The sequence below is a fragment of the Halichoerus grypus genome, chromosome 10, assembly GCF_964656455.1.
Source record: "Halichoerus grypus chromosome 10, mHalGry1.hap1.1, whole genome shotgun sequence".
In the NCBI taxonomy this organism is placed as follows: domain Eukaryota; kingdom Metazoa; phylum Chordata; class Mammalia; order Carnivora; family Phocidae; genus Halichoerus; species Halichoerus grypus.
Genome location: NC_135721.1, coordinates 21,442,694 through 21,458,905, shown reverse-complemented (window position 1 = coordinate 21,458,905; position 16,212 = coordinate 21,442,694). Strand labels below are relative to the sequence as shown.

The 16,212-nt window shown below is 52.6% G+C and overlaps 3 protein-coding genes across 6 annotated transcripts; 2 read left to right on the top strand and 1 right to left on the bottom strand.

The window, feature by feature from the left end:
• The first annotated feature begins 50 nt into the window (after positions 1-50).
• On the top strand, positions 51-3,744 carry ZNF513 (zinc finger protein 513). 2 transcript variants are annotated; one of them, XM_036090313.2, is made up of 4 exons: positions 51-192; positions 737-898; positions 1,896-2,483; positions 2,575-3,744. In XM_036090313.2, the coding sequence occupies exons 2-4, from the start codon at positions 874-876 to the stop codon at positions 3,399-3,401; spliced, it is 1,440 nt and encodes a 479-aa protein (XP_035946206.1). In that variant the 5' UTR covers positions 51-192; positions 737-873; the 3' UTR covers positions 3,402-3,744. The 2 variants fall into 2 exon arrangements, with proteins under 2 accessions (XP_035946206.1, XP_035946205.1); XM_036090312.2 differs by lacking the exon at positions 51-192 and adding an exon at positions 246-486.
• A 108-nt stretch (positions 3,745-3,852) lies between these two features.
• Positions 3,853-9,575, bottom strand: SNX17 (sorting nexin 17). The gene is made up of 15 exons (XM_036090315.2): positions 9,367-9,575; positions 8,829-8,903; positions 7,715-7,832; positions 7,128-7,192; positions 6,740-6,850; positions 6,538-6,628; positions 6,292-6,379; positions 5,987-6,056; positions 5,606-5,698; positions 5,310-5,513; positions 5,064-5,189; positions 4,824-4,901; positions 4,600-4,674; positions 4,465-4,506; positions 3,853-4,372 (listed from the first exon to the last, which is right to left on the bottom strand). The coding sequence occupies exons 1-15, from the start codon at positions 9,427-9,429 to the stop codon at positions 4,259-4,261; spliced, it is 1,413 nt and encodes a 470-aa protein (XP_035946208.1). The 5' UTR covers positions 9,430-9,575; the 3' UTR covers positions 3,853-4,258.
• A 118-nt stretch (positions 9,576-9,693) lies between these two features.
• Positions 9,694-14,557, top strand: EIF2B4 (eukaryotic translation initiation factor 2B subunit delta). Of its 3 annotated transcripts, XM_036090311.2 has the most exons (13): positions 9,694-9,848; positions 10,231-10,274; positions 10,600-10,735; positions 11,130-11,333; positions 11,611-11,693; positions 11,878-11,969; positions 12,210-12,324; positions 12,527-12,603; positions 12,782-12,884; positions 13,159-13,286; positions 13,428-13,605; positions 14,006-14,186; positions 14,310-14,557. In XM_036090311.2, exons 1-13 carry the CDS (start codon positions 9,818-9,820, stop codon positions 14,507-14,509), a joined length of 1,572 nt encoding a protein of 523 aa, XP_035946204.1. In that variant the 5' UTR covers positions 9,694-9,817; the 3' UTR covers positions 14,510-14,557. The 3 variants fall into 3 exon arrangements, with proteins under 3 accessions (XP_035946204.1, XP_035946203.1, XP_077912239.1); XM_036090310.2 differs by lacking the exon at positions 9,694-9,848 and having other exon boundaries at positions 9,933-10,274; XM_078056113.1 differs by lacking the exons at positions 9,694-9,848; positions 10,231-10,274; positions 10,600-10,735; positions 11,130-11,333; positions 11,611-11,693 and having other exon boundaries at positions 12,236-12,324.
• Positions 14,558-16,212: the final 1,655 nt, after the last annotated feature.

Sequence of the window (16,212 nt, the reverse complement as noted above, 5' to 3'; positions counted from 1 at the left end):
GACTAAAAGCAGGGCCAGGCCTTCTGCCCTCCTCACCCGCCTGGTTTCTGTCTGATCTCTGATTGGCTCGCCCGCTTCCTTTCGTCACAATCACTTCCTGGTCACGCTCTGGACGTTTTCGCCGCTTTTGCTTTTCCCAGACTACGCGTCCCGTGTGGCTCTGCGGCAGCGGAAGCGGAAGCGAGGACGGAGGTACCAGCTGGTCTCCGTAGGGGGGGGTAGGGGGCTCCATGAATGGACGCGGCGGCGGCGGCGGCGGGAGCGGCCTGAGCTGGGCGCCGGGGCCAGGGCCGGGGGCTGCCCGGGGCCCGCGCCGCTGCATGGAGGCGGCCCGCGGGCCCTGAGAGGAAGGGCGGGCGGGCAGGCCGGATTAGGAGGGGCGGGGCCGGGCGGCCGCAGGCCGGAGGCGCGTCGGGCTGGAGCCGGTCACGATGCCCCGAAGGAAGCAGAGCCACCCGCAGCCCGTGAAATGCGAGGGGGTCAAAGGTCAGGGGTCAGGGGCCGCGAGGGGGGAGGAGCGGGGGTGGGGTCAGTGGAGTGGGTTCAGGTCGGGGTGGAGGGGGACTCCTGAGGGATGGGGTGGGCGATCTGGAGTCCTAGCTTCCTACCGAGGTACTAAGGGAACCCGAGAGGGTCTGCGAGTTCGGGAAGTACGGGCTGCGAGGGCTAGCTCCCGGGGTGCGGATGATGGGCACGGTTCCTGAGGGAGAATCTACAAGCCCCCTCCCCTCTTCAGTGGATACCGAAGACTCCCTCGACGAAGGACCCGGGGCCCTGGTATTGGAGAGTGATTTGCTACTAGGCCAGGATCTGGAGTTTGAGGAGGAAGAGGAAGAGGAAGAGGAGGAAGGTGACGGCAACAGCGACCAGCTCATGGGCTTCGAGAGAGACTCTGAAGGTGGGTTTGAGGGACTTGATCAAGGATTAGTGGCCACTGGAACCTCAGCCCTTCAGGAGGTGGGTTAGGGTTTAGTGCCAGTGAGCAAAACACGAAACAGTGCCACAACCTAGGGATGATTTTATTTAGATTTGAGCTAGATTTTTTCACTTGCCTAATGGTCCAGTGAGCTCCATCACTTTGTTGAGGTGAAGTTCTGGGGCCTGGTCCGAAGGTGGTATGAACAGGACAGTGGATGAATCACATGGAGCAACTGGTTAAAAGTTAATGCCCTTTTAATAACCTTGTTCTCCTGCCTAGCACATTCCTTATGTGAAGTTTAAGAGGTTCAGGGAAACAATTTCTTATTCAAATTAAGTTATGCCTAATCTAACTACCCTTTCACCTGCAGCATAAACCCTTTCCTATTGAGGTTTTGGTCCCTACCCCCAAGTATTCTTGCACATTCCTTTTCCCTGTCAATCAAAACATCACCCCATCCTAATTTGCTGCACCACCTACCAACTTAGGCCACCTATACGAAGGATGTTTTTGAAAATCATTGAGGGAATCCATGTAAAAGAAAATCCGTCTTTTAGGCACATTACTTTGTATCCACTTCACTCCAGATTTTGCCTCACTCTTGACATAGTTTTTATTTTCTAATCAGCTCTGTACTAAAAAGGACCTTACTAACGTAAAGCTTAGAATAAGGTCTCAGGCCTCTGCCTTGTGTATTTTTACTTAACTTTCTTATCCCAAGAATCAGCTAATTACATTATTGGTGCATTTCAGCCTGTGGTCCACTGTGAGCCTTTGATCTTTTTCCATGCAGTGGAATTAGGTACAGCTGTCATCACTAGGTTAGTACAGACTCAGAAGCAGATAATTCATATTGAATTTTTAGGATCACTGAAGTGAAGGGTGGAGCCAAGCAAGGGGAGGGGAGATACACTAAGCGAGTTTGGAGCCTGGTCCTACCCCATGTTGATGTCTCTTCTCATGTCTGTCTTACCAGGAGACTCTCTGGGGGCCAGGCCTGGGCTTCCCTACGGGCTGAGTGATGACGAGTCTGGGGGCGGCCGGCCACTAAGTGCTGAGAGTGAAGTTGAGGAACCAGCCAGGGGTCCAGGGGAGGCCAGGGGTGAGAGGCCAGGCCCAGCCTGCCAGCTGTGTGGGGGGCCGACAGGTGAGGGGCCGTGTTGTGGGGCAGGAGGGCCGGGTGGGGGGCCCCCGCTGCCCCCACGGCTACTATACTCATGCCGCCTCTGCGCCTTCGTGTCCCACTACTCGAGCCACCTGAAGCGGCACATGCAGACACACAGCGGGGAGAAGCCGTTCCGCTGTGGCCGCTGCCCCTACGCCTCAGCCCAGCTCGTCAACCTGACGCGACATACCCGCACCCACACTGGCGAGAAGCCCTACCGCTGTCCCCACTGCCCCTTTGCCTGCAGCAGCCTGGGCAACCTGAGGCGGCATCAGCGCACCCACGCGGGGCCCCCCACTCCTCCCTGCCCGACCTGTGGCTTCCGCTGCTGCGCTCCACGTCCCACCCGGCCTCCCAGTCCCACAGAGCAGGAGGGGGCAGTGCCCCGGCGACCTGAAGGTAAAAAGCCAGAACCCAAAAGAACCTGGGCTGTGGGTGGGTGGCCCTAGGGATACTTGGATTCATAGCTCAGGTCTCACTGTCCCCACAGATGCTCTGCTGCTTCCGGACTTGAGCCTCCATGTGCCACCAGGTGGTGCCAGTTTCCTGCCGGACTGTGGGCAGCTGCGGGGTGACGGGGAGGGCCTCTGTGGGACTGGATCAGAACCACTGCCAGAGCTGCTGTTCCCTTGGACCTGCCGCAACTGTGGACAGGAGCTGGAGGAGGGGGAGGGTAGCCGGCTGGGAGCTGCCATGTGTGGGCGCTGCATGCGAGGAGAGGCTGGAGGGGGTGCCAGTGGGGGGCCCCAGGGCCCCAGTGACAAAGGCTTTGCCTGTAGCCTCTGCCCCTTTGCCACTCACTATCCCAACCACCTGGCCCGGCACATGAAGACGCACAGTGGCGAGAAGCCCTTTCGCTGCGCCCGCTGTCCCTATGCCTCTGCTCATCTGGATAACCTGAAACGGCACCAGCGCGTCCACACAGGAGAGAAGCCCTACAAGTGCCCCCTCTGCCCCTATGCCTGTGGCAACCTGGCCAACCTCAAGCGTCATGGTCGCATCCACTCTGGGGACAAACCTTTTCGGTGTAGCCTTTGCAACTACAGCTGCAATCAGAGCATGAACCTCAAACGCCACATGCTGCGGCACACAGGCGAGAAGCCCTTCCGCTGTGCCACCTGCGCCTACACCACGGGCCACTGGGACAACTACAAACGCCACCAGAAGGTGCACGGCCATGGTGGGGCAGGAGGGCCTGGCCTCTCGGCCTCCGAGGGCTGGGCCCCACCTCACAGCCCCTCCTCTGTGTTGAGCTCTCGGGGCCCGACAGCTTTGAGTGCTGCTGGTAGCCGGGCTCTCCACACGGACTCGCCCTGAACCAGGTCCTTCTCCCTCAGGGCCCTGTGGATTAGCCCTGCCTCTCCTGTACCTTTTATACCGATGGACCGGAAGCCACCTTCTACTTCCTCCCCCGCTGGCCAGGGGCTCCACAGACTAACCTAGGCACTATATGGACCAGCCCAAACCCCATGGGCGAGGGGCCCATACGGACCAGGGGGCCTTCCTTGACTGAGGCACTTCATGAGCTCAGTGAGAAGGGCCCTGCATTCACCTCCACTGCTCCCAGGGGCAGTAGAGGAACTGGCTGGGGGATTGCCCAGCCTCCCACCTGTTTATTTAACTTATTTCAGTGCTTTATAATAAAGGAAACACTAACAAAGCCATGTCTATGCTGAGTTGGCAGTGGCAAGCACAGCTCCACCTCACCCTTAGCACAGCAGTCTGTGCTGTGATGGGGGGGAGCCGGGGCAGTGAAGGGAAACAGAGGTAGGCAGCAATCAGGCTGAGTTTAATGACGGGGAGCTGGGCCAGACCATACACAGACCTCTGCCCATCCCCTTGGCCCATGGCCCCGAGAAGCCAGAAGCAGCCGTAGGGGAAGCTGTGTTTCCTCCCCAAGGCAGGTAGCCATGGTCCCTTGGACTTTGTGCAAAATACTAAATGCTAATTTGGCATTGAGGGCCAGCTCTGAAAAGAGAGAACAATCCTTTGTGCAGCCAGCCCAGGGGGTGGAAGGGAAGGTGGGTTAGGAAGCCCCTGGCCAAGAGAAGAAAGGGGAAGGAAGGAAGGAAGGAAGGAAGGAAAAAAACCCCCCCTGGCTTGGGGGATAGAGGCACAGGGCAAGTTTCTGAACATTCCTCTGGGGTAGAGGGCAGACATCTGAGCACTGGAGATCACAGATCCTCATCTCCAATGCCCTCGAAGGCAAAATTGCCGTGGACGTCACTGGCACTGGCATCTGTGCTGGGACTGCCAATCCCCCGCAAGCTCACGGCACTCAGCTTGCTCTGTAACAAAGGCAGGGTTGGGGTCAGAGGGCTTGGGCCTCCCTGAGATCCCCTACCCACGCCAACCTCACCAACCCTCATGGGAAACTCACTGAGAGTTTGACCGTGGACTCCCGGCTGGCATCGGGTGACTCCTGGGGAAGAGGAGGCAGAGGTGTCAGAGACCTCACTGGGGGAGTTAAAGGCAAGGCTGGCAGCTGGGGTACTGATCAGAAAGTGATACCTACAAGCAGGGGTGGGGACTTCACTGCTTGCTGGCTGTCTGAGCGTCTCAGGGTGCCCCCCACTCGCCGGCGCAGCATCTAGGGATGGAGATGTGAAGTGCTGATAAGAGCAGGATCCCTTTGGAATCCCCACCACTTCTCCTCTCTCTTGGGAGAAGCTTCACACTTAGGACAAGAGGCAGGGAGAGCACAACCACTCAGCTGCTTGGTCCACACCTGTTGCTTACCTTCCTGATGCTACCACCAGATTTCTTCACCATCAGTTCATCTACCATGGACTGCAAGCAGATACTCATCATGATAGCCTGAGGGCAAGAAGAGAGCTCAGCCTGACTAGAGTGGTCATCCTGAGCCCAACACCCCTAAGACAAGGGCTCCCACTCACATGGAGTCCTGGAAGCCCTAGACTTGGGTATCTAAGAGACGGTGCAATGGGCTCCAGAGGAGGCCTGAGGGTGGGCTCACACCTGGGGGCTGGTGATGGTGACCCACTGTAGCCGGTCCTTGCTCATGAGGTATTCAAAAGCCAGTTCCAGGCGCACCTCACCCCGGCCCCGGCCTGGGCTGCTTGTGCCTCCACTGGGCAGTGGCACCTGGTAGAGAAAGGAGAGTCAGGCTGAGATTGTTCCGGCCAATCTGCCTCCCTCCTTGATCTACTGCAGCGCATTCCCAAAGCTCAAGGGCCACCATCCCGAAGGCCTACCCCCACTCACAGAGGAGGTGACCCGCCAGCACCGCATGCGGGTGACCCGGAAGGAGCCTTCGCGGAGCTGCTGGCCGGGCAGGCGGAGCTGGAGGCTGAGCTCGCTGTTGCCTGCGCTCACCACCACGGGACAGTCCTTCTCTGGGAAGTCCGCCACGCAGGCATCAAAGCGCAAGTAGCCGTAGTGCCGCAGTGTCTGTGCCAGCCGCAGGAACTGAAACCCAGTCACCACGTGGGGTGGGTCAGGACAGGAAGTGGGCTGAGTCAGAAAACAACCCTTGGAAGGAGACAGGAAAGCAGGCTCACCTCCTTCTTGGAGACTTTCTCTTGCAGAGATTTGAGCTGCCGGTGCTGTTCCTTGGTGACCAGAATCCACCCACGCTCAATGTCTGATACTGTCTAAGGTAGAGACAAGGGATGGGGGGGTTTGGGGCTTCCAATCAGAGGTCCAAGGAAAGTGTCCAGTTACCTCTGTCCAGCCTGACCCTTAGCCCCATGCTTGAGCAACCTCTTTGCGATGAGTCCTTGACTATATCAGCTTACAAAGTAGGGACAGTGCCAGGTGCCCTGCTAGTATTCTAGGAACTTTCCCGTGCACTGGGTGTAAAGACATGAAGAGTTTCCTTGGCAGAGCGGGACACCAGTATCTACTTCAGGGGAAGGGTTCTGAGGCAGCTCCAAGCTCACCTGAGCATAAAGCAGGTTCAGGCCAACCCGGTTCTCCATGACATCGTCATCATAGGCAGAGTCCCAATAACTGTGAGGCCAAGGGGTGGAAAGGGGTAATGGGGCTAAGCTGGGGTAAGGCAAGAGAGGTGGAATAGAAAACAGCAAACTGGAACTACTGGGCAAATACGGTGGTATAGTGGGAGGAAGCTTGGGAGGCCTGGTAGAAACACCCAGCGCTACCCCCTTGTCAAGGTTATTCTGTCTCAGCACATGGCCCAGTAATCAATCCAGCACCCTCCCCCTCCTCCAAGCCCAGCCCTGACCTCTTCCTTAGCACAATCTTATACTCTTGACTCCGAAGACTGGTAACAGATACATAAGGCAGCTCAAACTCTTGCAACTTCCGTACAACTATGGGTTAAAGAAAAAAAAAAAAGGAAATGTCATAAGACTCAAGGGGAGAAAAGTCAGGAGAGGAGCCCTGAGGAAATGGCAGATTTGGGGAAGAATTAGCGGGGCAAATTCACTACTAGAAGAACAGGGAAGCAGTCACGTCCACAGAAACTCACAAGAAAAGGTTCCATCCTCTTTTTCTCGAACTAGAAAGAGACTAAAGTATCCGATCAAGTCATCTGGAAGATCCAGCTTTGCAGCCACAGCCTGGGAATAGGGAAGCAAGTACAGCTCATCATACTGACTGGTTCCAATCACCCCCAAACCTGGGACCCTGGGGTGCGGGGGAAGTGGGGCAGTGAAGTACAAGTGCCTCACCTCTAGGACATCTTCAGTCTGATCTGAAGTTAGCACATTGACCAGAACTTTCTGCCCGTTGCTGAGAAGCACTTCCAAGGAAACCTCCTCAGTGGGGACCTGCTGTGTCTCCTGGTGTGAACATACATGAGAATGGAGGCACTGCCTTATTAACACCTGCCCAGCGTCCAGCTCTGACCCATCCCCAACTCTCTATTTCTAGGTCCTTCTGGTGTCTATTTGCAGTTGCTTAATTACAGGCTGGGTTTCCTTGATTTCACTGGTACAGCAGAAGCCCCCTCTCATAAAAAAAGGTACCAGGATGACTCTTCCGTAGCCACTGCCTTAAAATGACATGGCCCTACAGGAAAGTCCTTCCCTTAAATCTCCTTCCCACCCAGAGCCTTACCTGTTGTGCCCGACGCAGGAAGCTATTGAAGGTCTCACTGCTCCCAAGCAGCGGGTCTTGCCGAACTGTGGGGACAAGAGAACACTATTCCAGTAACTTAGGACTCCCTCTGGACTTCCCCCAGTTCTGTTCTTGGTAGGTCCCCCCCTACCCCACTTCCTGGGCTGATGATGGCCTGTCATATCCCCCAGCTGGCCTCACCTCACTCAATGTTTGCATATATTCTTCACCTGCCCCACCCATGGCTGCCATCTAGTTGAGTCCAGTCTACAGAACTAAGGAAATAACAATGATGTTAATCTAAAGCACGTCAGATACAAATTAAGTTCTCCCCACCAATCTAAACTGCTTTAAGACTATGTAGTGTTACACTGGTATTTCCAAACTGTATTAGTATATTGACCAAATTGCTTTGCTGATACTTAGAGCAGCTCAAACTCTTGCAACTTTTTTTCCTAATTAAATAACAGATCAAACAAGAGGCTCCCCAGATGTAGAAATTAATTCAGGCCAGTCTACAGAACCAACTGCTTTGAGTCTCTTCCCATAGCTCTCAACACAGCCTAAAGTTCCCTCCAACCACTCACCAGCTTGCATGTACTTCTCTAACTGCTCTCTCCTCTGTTCTACCTCAGCAGGTGTCAGAGAGAAAAGCTTCTTTGGGGGAAATGCAGGAAGAACATTGGCCCCATACTCCTTCCGAAGCTATGTGGAGAAAGAGATACAACCCTTCACAAAAAACATAGCAAATGAGAAGAGGCAATCCACACTCACAATGGGAGTTCTCTTGGGTTCCCCTTCTCTTCCCTCAGCTCCCCCCCTCCCCGCCCTGCAATCTACCCTGGCTATCCAGGAAATCATTCCTTTGGCAGAGGTAGCATCCCAGTGGAGCTGTTCCTCTGTCCTAAATATAAGTTCTTTTCTATCTTACTATGTACAAGTCAGCCCCTTCACAGTGTGGCTAAGGTTTGTATAGGGCCAGGGCCTAGGAAATCCTTTGATTATTTAGCAAGACTGTGTCCATTGAACCCTCACCAGAAGCAAAGAACTTTATAAGGAAAATTTATGTTCCCAGTTAAGTACAGCTAAATACATTCAAAAAATGTGTTAAGACTTAAAGGGACTTTGCAGATCAACAAATACATTTTTCGGTCTTAGAAACTAAGGCCCAAAGAAATTAGGTAACTGCTCAGGGTTTCACAGCTAGTTATCAGCAGAACCAGGACTCTGTACTGAGTTGAAGAGACCTTGCAACCTGGTCAGGAGAACATAGAAACATTGCATCAGAGATACATAAGGATAACTGAATAGGTAGGCCCACTGAAAGGTGAATGATTTGTTTGAGAAGGGAAAAGAATTTCAAGTTGCAGCTCAGATGACAGAAAAAAATGTGCTTTGGCAGCAGAGGGGGGAGGTCGGTTTTTCCATGCACAGGCAAAGGCTGAAGTAAGACTGGGGACAGGGAAGCAAAAAGGCGGATGTGAGTATAAAGATGAGCAGTTAGAGCCACAGACAGTAAGCTTCTTAGGGAGTTCCCCAGAAATGTCAATCGATAAGACAAAGTACCAGATCCGCCCCAGTGGCAGTGATTAAAGGGAAACTACACAATCTACGAGGAAGCCAAGAGGCGAAAAATGGAGACACTGATGCCCAGGTGTAGGAAAGATGTAGGAAAGCTGCCTCAAGGGGTGCTGGTCCCACCTGCTCGTGCAGCCCCAGAAGCTGGCTGTAGCGCACCCGGCAATGCAGGACTCCATTCACGTGAATGTTATAGGCCTGAAGACACAAAAGCAGGCATTATAGGGTCGCGATCTGGGCGACCCCCTTGAAAACCCTGGCCAGAAGTCGTCTGGCACAAGCTCCGCCTGAGTAACGCACCGAGATCGTCCGAGGGTTTATTAGTCTGTTTTCCCCAGGGCCAGGTCCTAAAGCAGAAGGACCAGCCGGGGGCAACTCGGGCGCTCATGCCGCAGTCTCCCTCCCCAAGAGGCCAGTGACGCCCACCAGAGCGGCCGCGGCCCAGCCAGAGGAAGACGACGCGGGCGAACAAAGGACCTGAGGGAGCTTGGGCGACCTTTGGACGAATCTGAGACGGGATATAAGCTCCCAGCGAGGCCGTCGGGAATCGGCGGCCTGGGACCAGGCCCCAAGGGTGGCGGCCAGGCCTCGGAGGCCGCTCCGAGAAGGCTCCGGCCCGTTATCCCCGCCCCTGCCCGGCCCGGCTCCGGCCGCTCCTCACCACGTAGGCGGAGCCGCCGCTGTCCCCGCTGCGGGACTCGGTTTCAGGAATGGAAAAGTGCATGTTCCCTGCGGCAGGGCCCAGCTGGGCTCCGGACTGACAGGGCCGCAGCGGCTTTACACGCTCGCCTCCGCCGCTCAGCGCGTCCCCGCTGCCTCACTCGCCATTTTGGGGGTGGGGGGCTGGGATCGGAGGTGGAAAGAGTGGTGGGACGTCCGCTCTGGGCCCAGCCCCCCCTGGCATGCTGGGAACTGTAGTCTAAAGGGCAAGAGCCGACTGCCACGCCGGGAGCTCAAAGCTGAGAGGGCCCTCCTCGGTGCCCGTAGTCCGGGGCAGAGCCCCAGTGCACGTCGGACATTGTAGTCCGCGGAGGGCTGCGCGCCGCGGGTGTCGGCCCAGGTGGCGCTGTAGGCCCAGGGACTGCGGCGGGCGGAGCCTAGGACCGAGGGTGATGGCTGCCGTGGCTGTGGCTGTCCGTGAGGGTGAGTGAAGAGGGGGGGCGCACTCACAGGTACGCGAGCCGCCGGGCGCCAGACGGCTGCGGCAGAGCCCTGAGTCCCTCTGGGTCCTGTCGTTCCGTTCCGGCGCCTCTCCGGACTCTGGGGTGCGCTGCCTGGGGCGCAGCCCCGCGCCGCGTACCGGCTGGCTCCGGCGAGAAGGGTGGGGGGCCGCGCTCGGCTCCCTCCCCCGCCTTCCTTTTGATCTTGCCGCGCATTGCGTCCCCACGCGGGTCCCTGGCTTGCCTCCCGCCTGACGGCGGAGCTGTGGTCATGCCGACCCAGCAGCCAGCCGCGCCGGGTACGAGCCCCTCCAAACCCTCCCGGAGGCTCTCTGGCTCACTTTGTGACCTGTTTTCTGATGCAGACTCGGGGTCTGGGATGAAGGCGGAGCTTTCTACTCGGCCTGGGGTAAGTGAGGGTGCCCTCCCAAAACGCCTGTCAAGCTCTACGCAGGAGGCTGTGTCAGCTTCATTCCGCCCCAGCCTCCATCCCCGTTTCACTTTATTTCTCAGGAAAACCAGATTTTACAGAATTCTTTCAGCCTTAACAGTATGTGACTCTGATCCTGGAGGAGAAACTTCGATCTCTATGGGATGTAAGCTTGTAACAGCTAGCTCGTTAGAGTTAGGGAGGATTAGGGGCTTTACCTTATAGGAATCTTGGAAGGCACCAGTAGTGTTTTTTCGTCTTTGGAATTGTTGGGGAAGAGCAGTATTCTATGTTTGTGTCTCAGGCAGCAGGGAGGGAGATGACCCAAGAAGAGAAGCTGCAGCTTCGGAAGGAAAAGAAACAGCAAAAGAAGAAACGGAAGGAGGAAAAGGGAGCAGAACCAGAAACTGGCTCTGCTGTACCTGCAGCCCAGTGTCAAGGTGCGGAGGCTTTTTTAAAAGGCTGGGGTGTGGAACTGGTAGAGGGATGTGTGGGAGAGAAGAGGAGGAGACAGGACAAAGTTGGTTTGAGCAAGTGAAAAGCGAAAAAGTTTATTTAAGATTTTACTTATTTATTTGTCAGAGAGTGAGCAAGAGCACACAAGTAGGGAGAGCTGCAGGCAGAGAGAGCAGCAGGTTTCCTGCTGAGCAAGGAGCCCGATGCGGGGCTTGATCCCAGGATCCTGGGATCATGACCTGAGCTGAAGGCAGGCGCTTTAGGGATTGAGCCACCCAGGCGTCCTGCGAGGAAGTTTAGATAAGCAGAGAAGCTTTGGCTGGGGCATAGGTAGATATTACCTGCCTGGAGTTTGGGCACCGCTTCTATATTTCGTAGGCCCAACCAAAGAACTGCCAGGACCAGGCAGTCAGCTGGCTATTGCTGGGGAGAAAGTTCCAACTGGTCGAAGTAAAGCTGAACTTCGTGCTGAACGGCGAGCTAAGCAGGAGGCAGAGCGGGCCCTGAAACAGGCAAGGAAAGGGGAACAAGGAGGACCACCTCCTCGGGCCTGCCCCAGCACAGCTGGAGAAACCCCCTCAGGTACTTTCCCTTCATTTCAAGACCTCTGTTTTGATTTTAATTCTTGTGTTAGCTCAGGCTTCCCCATGGTAAAACAGCTCTCCCTTCCCATTCTTTGCCTTGGGACCAAGAGCTCAAAATTCTCCCCTCTACCTCATCCTGTCTTTATTTTTCTATTCTTTTCTCCCCTGTTTTTCCCCTCCCCTCTGTTCAGTTTTTCTTGGTGTCCCTTATGCTTTAAAAGCAGATTTCTCATTATTACCTACACCGTCTTAAAAACATGGTTATTATCTTTTAGGAGTGAAGCGTCTCCCTGAGCACGCTCAGGTTGATGACCTCACACTTCTGAGAAGGCTTGCTAAAAAACCAGAGCAACAACAGGTAGGAAGTGGTTTCAGTGTGTGGCCAGAAATTGCCTAAGGGAGATGGGATGGTGGGGGTCGGCGGGGGGAGGGAGGGTGAGGTGATCGAGGCAAAGTGAGACCCTGGAGAATAATGGGAATTTGGGGCAAAGTAGCCTCACTGTTTACTTGCTTTCCACTGCTCCTGTTCCCGTTTTGTCAAGGTTCCTACGCGAAACGATTATGGATCCAAAGTCAGTCTTTTCTCCCACCTACCCCAGTACAGCAAACAAAACTCTCTGACTCAGTATATGAGGTAGGATTCTATGAAACTGTCATAACTTTTAATTTAAGTTCTAGGAGTTTTGGTGACTCAGTATTGAAAGTGACTGGAAATTTGAGATGGGGTCTGTGGGAAGAAGCCTGCACATAAGGCAAAACTCTAGAGGAAATGGGGGTGTCTGTGCTAGTGAAGGAAGTTCCTTTTCATCAGGGGCAGGTGGGCAATAGGTGCTCAAGCTCCCTTGCAAAGTATGTGACACCGCCATCCCATCAGCATCCCATCCTCTGTGATCCACCCAGCCATGGTGCGACTCGGCCTGCAGTACTCCCAGGGCCTGGTCAGTGGCTCCAATGCCCGGTGTATTGCCCTGCTTCGTGCCTTGCAGCAGGTATGCCCCGTCCTGTTCCCTCTATGGCCGAATCCCACCTTCCCCAACACTACCCCAGCTTCCTCTCACCCAAAGTAATTTCTGGGAGACAGAGGGAATGACTCTACCCTCAGAACACTTTGCTCAGTGAAACTTGCCCTACCCCCCCTCTCAGAGACCTTTATTAAGGGACGTTTTGCTGATCACTGTGTGTACCCTGTAGGTGATTCAGGATTACACAACACCCCCCAATGAAGAACTCTCAAGGGATCTAGTGAATAAACTAAAGCCCTACTTCAGGTAAGGACAACCACTGCAAGTCCGCTCGTACCTCCCCTTGTCCTCTGCTTGTATCCTTTTTCTTGCTCTTTTACCTCTTGTTTCATTTTTCTGTTCTCTGTCTTCTTTTTAAAGAAAACATTTTTAAGCACAGACATAAGTTGTAGAGTCCCACAAACGTGAGGTATTGTCTTTGTAGCTTCCTGGCTCAGTGCCGCCCCCTGTCAGCAAGTATGTACAACGCCATCAAGTTCCTTAACAAGGAGATCACGGGTGTGAGCAGCTCCAAGCGGGAAGAGGAGGTGATGAATATGAGGAATGAGCAAGGCATGCACCTGAGGGTACAGCTGAGAAACACATTCAGGACTCCCAGAAGGGACAATGAGGCCATTCTGCCTTGGTCCAGGGTTAAGGAAGTGGTTGGGCTGTCTGACTTGTGCCACCTTTGGGCCCCCATTAAGCCCCCTTTGAGCCCATCATTGTACGCATACTCAGGCATCTGGTATGATGATCAGAGGAAGATCAGAGGAAGAAATGTGTCCATTTTTTGTTCCCTAAGCGTTTTAATCCATTTAGGCCAAATCAGAACTTCGAACAGCCATTGATCGGTATGTGCAAGAGAAGATTGTGCTGGCAGCTCAGGCAATTTCCTCCTTTGCTTGTAAGAAGATCAATAATGGAGATGTGATCCTGGTATATGGATGGTATGGTCCAGACCCTGTGACTGAGAAAATTGGGGGTGAAACAATCTGAAGAAGGGACTGCCCTTTTGCTCTTTAGTAATGAGCTGGCTGGCTCTCAGTTAGTGACATCTATAACTGAATCCTCCTCTCCATTCACTCCAGCTCATCTCTGGTATCACGAATTCTTCAGGAGGCTTGGGCTAAGGACCGGCGGTTTCGGGTGGTAGTGGTGGACAGTCGGCCACGGCTGGAGGGAAGGCACACACTACGTTCTCTGGTCCGTGCTGGGGTCCCTGCGTCCTACCTGCTGATTCCTGCAGCCTCCTATGTGCTCCCAGAGGTGAGGGCAGAGGAGAGGGACTCCAGAGTTGGATGTAAAAGGGTGTAGTGGTATAGACATAATCCTATCTTCCCAAGGTTATGATTATTTAAAAATACCAGAATTTTATAGCCTTGTTTGTATTTAATAGGGAAAATATCTGCAGCATGTTCTAGCAGTGTTGTTATTGTAAGGACAGTAAACTAGCAGCCACCAAGAGGAAACAGGACAAAAGTAACTTTGGAGTTTCATTTTCTTGTGGGAGGTGCAGTGGGTCAATGGTCAGGTGTTTTCCAAGAAGAACCATCATTAAGTTCTGTTATTGTCTTAATATTGCTGTCCTGGGCAGGAGTGGGGAACCTTTTGGTGCATTAATCACATGCCACATTTTCTCCCCCTCTCCACTGTTCAAAACAAATAGGTTTCTAAGGTGCTATTGGGAGCTCATGCACTCCTGGCCAACGGGTCCGTGATGTCCCGGGTAGGGACAGCGCAGCTGGCCCTGGTGGCACGAGCGCATAATGTGCCAGTGCTGGTCTGCTGTGAAACATACAAGTTCTGTGAGCGTGTGCAGACTGATGCCTTTGTCTCTAATGAGCTAGGTAAGGAGCCCAGGAGGGCAGAAGAGAAGGTTCCAAAGATCTGAGATTTGGGAGGGAGAGAGGGAGGGTAGAACTACAACTTGTTTTCTCAACGGACATAAATGGGTATGTTTCCCATTGCAGGTGACCCTGATGATCTGCTGTGTGAGCGAGGAGAACAGGTGACCCTGGCTAACTGGCAGAACCACCTGTCCCTACGGTTGTTGAATCTAGTCTATGACGTGACCCCCCCGGAACTGGTGGATCTGGTGATCACGGAGCTGGGGATGATTCCTTGCAGTTCTGTACCTGTTGTTCTACGAGTCAAGAGTAGCGACCAGTGAGTGGGGGAACCCAGGGTCAATAAATGACATACTCCCTGCATTCAGCAACTCTGCTGCCTTTGTATCTCTTTTAGTATCGCCATCATTTAGGTTACAGACACTGAGTTAGATATGAGGAGGAATATAGGGACAAATCAGAGAGAGATCTTCAGTGTTTTAGGATTGTTAATCTAATACATTGATATGTTAAATTATTTCATATTAGTAAGTAGTATTTTTAGTGTTGAGTACTTATTATGTGTCCGAAACTGCTATAATCCCTTTCTGATCTGTTTAGGAAGGTTAAGATAGCTCTATAAAAGGAAATTTTATGAATAAGAAAACTGAGACACAGAGGTTAAGTTACTTGCCAAGGCAACACAGCTAAGGCACAGAGAGGCTGAGTTACTTGTCCAGGGTAATACAATAACAAAAGCAGCTTGTGATCTCTCAGGCATTCTGGATTGAGAGACTGTGCCCCTAACTTTTATGCCATCTGCCATTGAGGAACACTCATCATGGTGAAAGTAGACAGTATCTGCAGTATGAAAGAAGTTCCACTGGTTGTATGAACAGAGTTCCTAGGAGGCAACCACAGATGATGGCCAGGAAACCTAATAAGGTCAGAGAAGACTTCACAGGGAGCATGTGACCTATGAGCATAGGGAGTTTCCCAGTTGGAAAAGAATGGGAAGGCGAATCTGCAGTGGGAATAGCTTGAATGCGAAAACAGAGTGGCCAATCCAAAGTGTGAAGTGGTGTGGTGAGGCTAGACCTGAGACTTAGGTGGAGAGTGAGTGATAAAGAAGCAAAGGTAGGTTGGGCTGGGGCCAGATTGTGAGTCTTAACCATTGTGGTTAGCCTAAAAAAATGGGATTGTCATCTGTTTTGTGTGTACATGTGTGTGTGTGTTTTATTGAAAAATTTCAAACAGAAGTAGAGTGAACTATCCTAAGAATCCCCGTCCCAGATACAGTAATTATTAAGATTGGCCACATTTGCTTTCTTTTTCTTTTTTTTACCTTGCTGAAGTTACTTTAGAGGAAATCCCAGATACTGTATCATTTCACTCCTACAAACCTCAGTATGTGTCTCTAAAAAATATGGACGTTTACCGTGTTATTGTTACACCTATTAAATTCTTAGTATTGTCCAGTCCATAATCAAATTTCCTTGACTGTCTCAAAAACTGGCTTTTTTGCAGTTGGTTTGTTTGAATCAGGACCCAAGCAAATCTGTACATTACATTTGGTTAGTAGGTCTTCAATTTATCAGAAGCAGTCTCCCCAACCTCCCTTCTTTTCTCAGGAGTGACTTGTTCCAGAAATCAAGTTATCATAAAATGTTCCCCACTCTGGATTTGACTGTTGGCTTCCATGTGGTATCATTTAACTCATTCCTCTAACCCCTCTATTTCCATTCAACTTTTTGGGCAAGAATACTTAGTAAGTGGTGCTGCGTTTCATATCGCCTCACATCAGGAGGCAAATAATAGCTGGTTGTCCCATGTTCAGTGATGAGTGGGTCCAGTTTTAAAGTTTAAAATTTTAAAGTTTCTCAACAAATTTTCATTTAGTGGTTTTATAACCACTGGTGGTTATTGCCTGAATTCATGAGGGGATGCAAAATGATTTTTCCCCCTAATTCTATGATTCTCTCCATATTTACTAGCTCGTAATCTTCTAAAAAGAATTCCTTTTCACTGTTTATTCTGAATTAGAGTT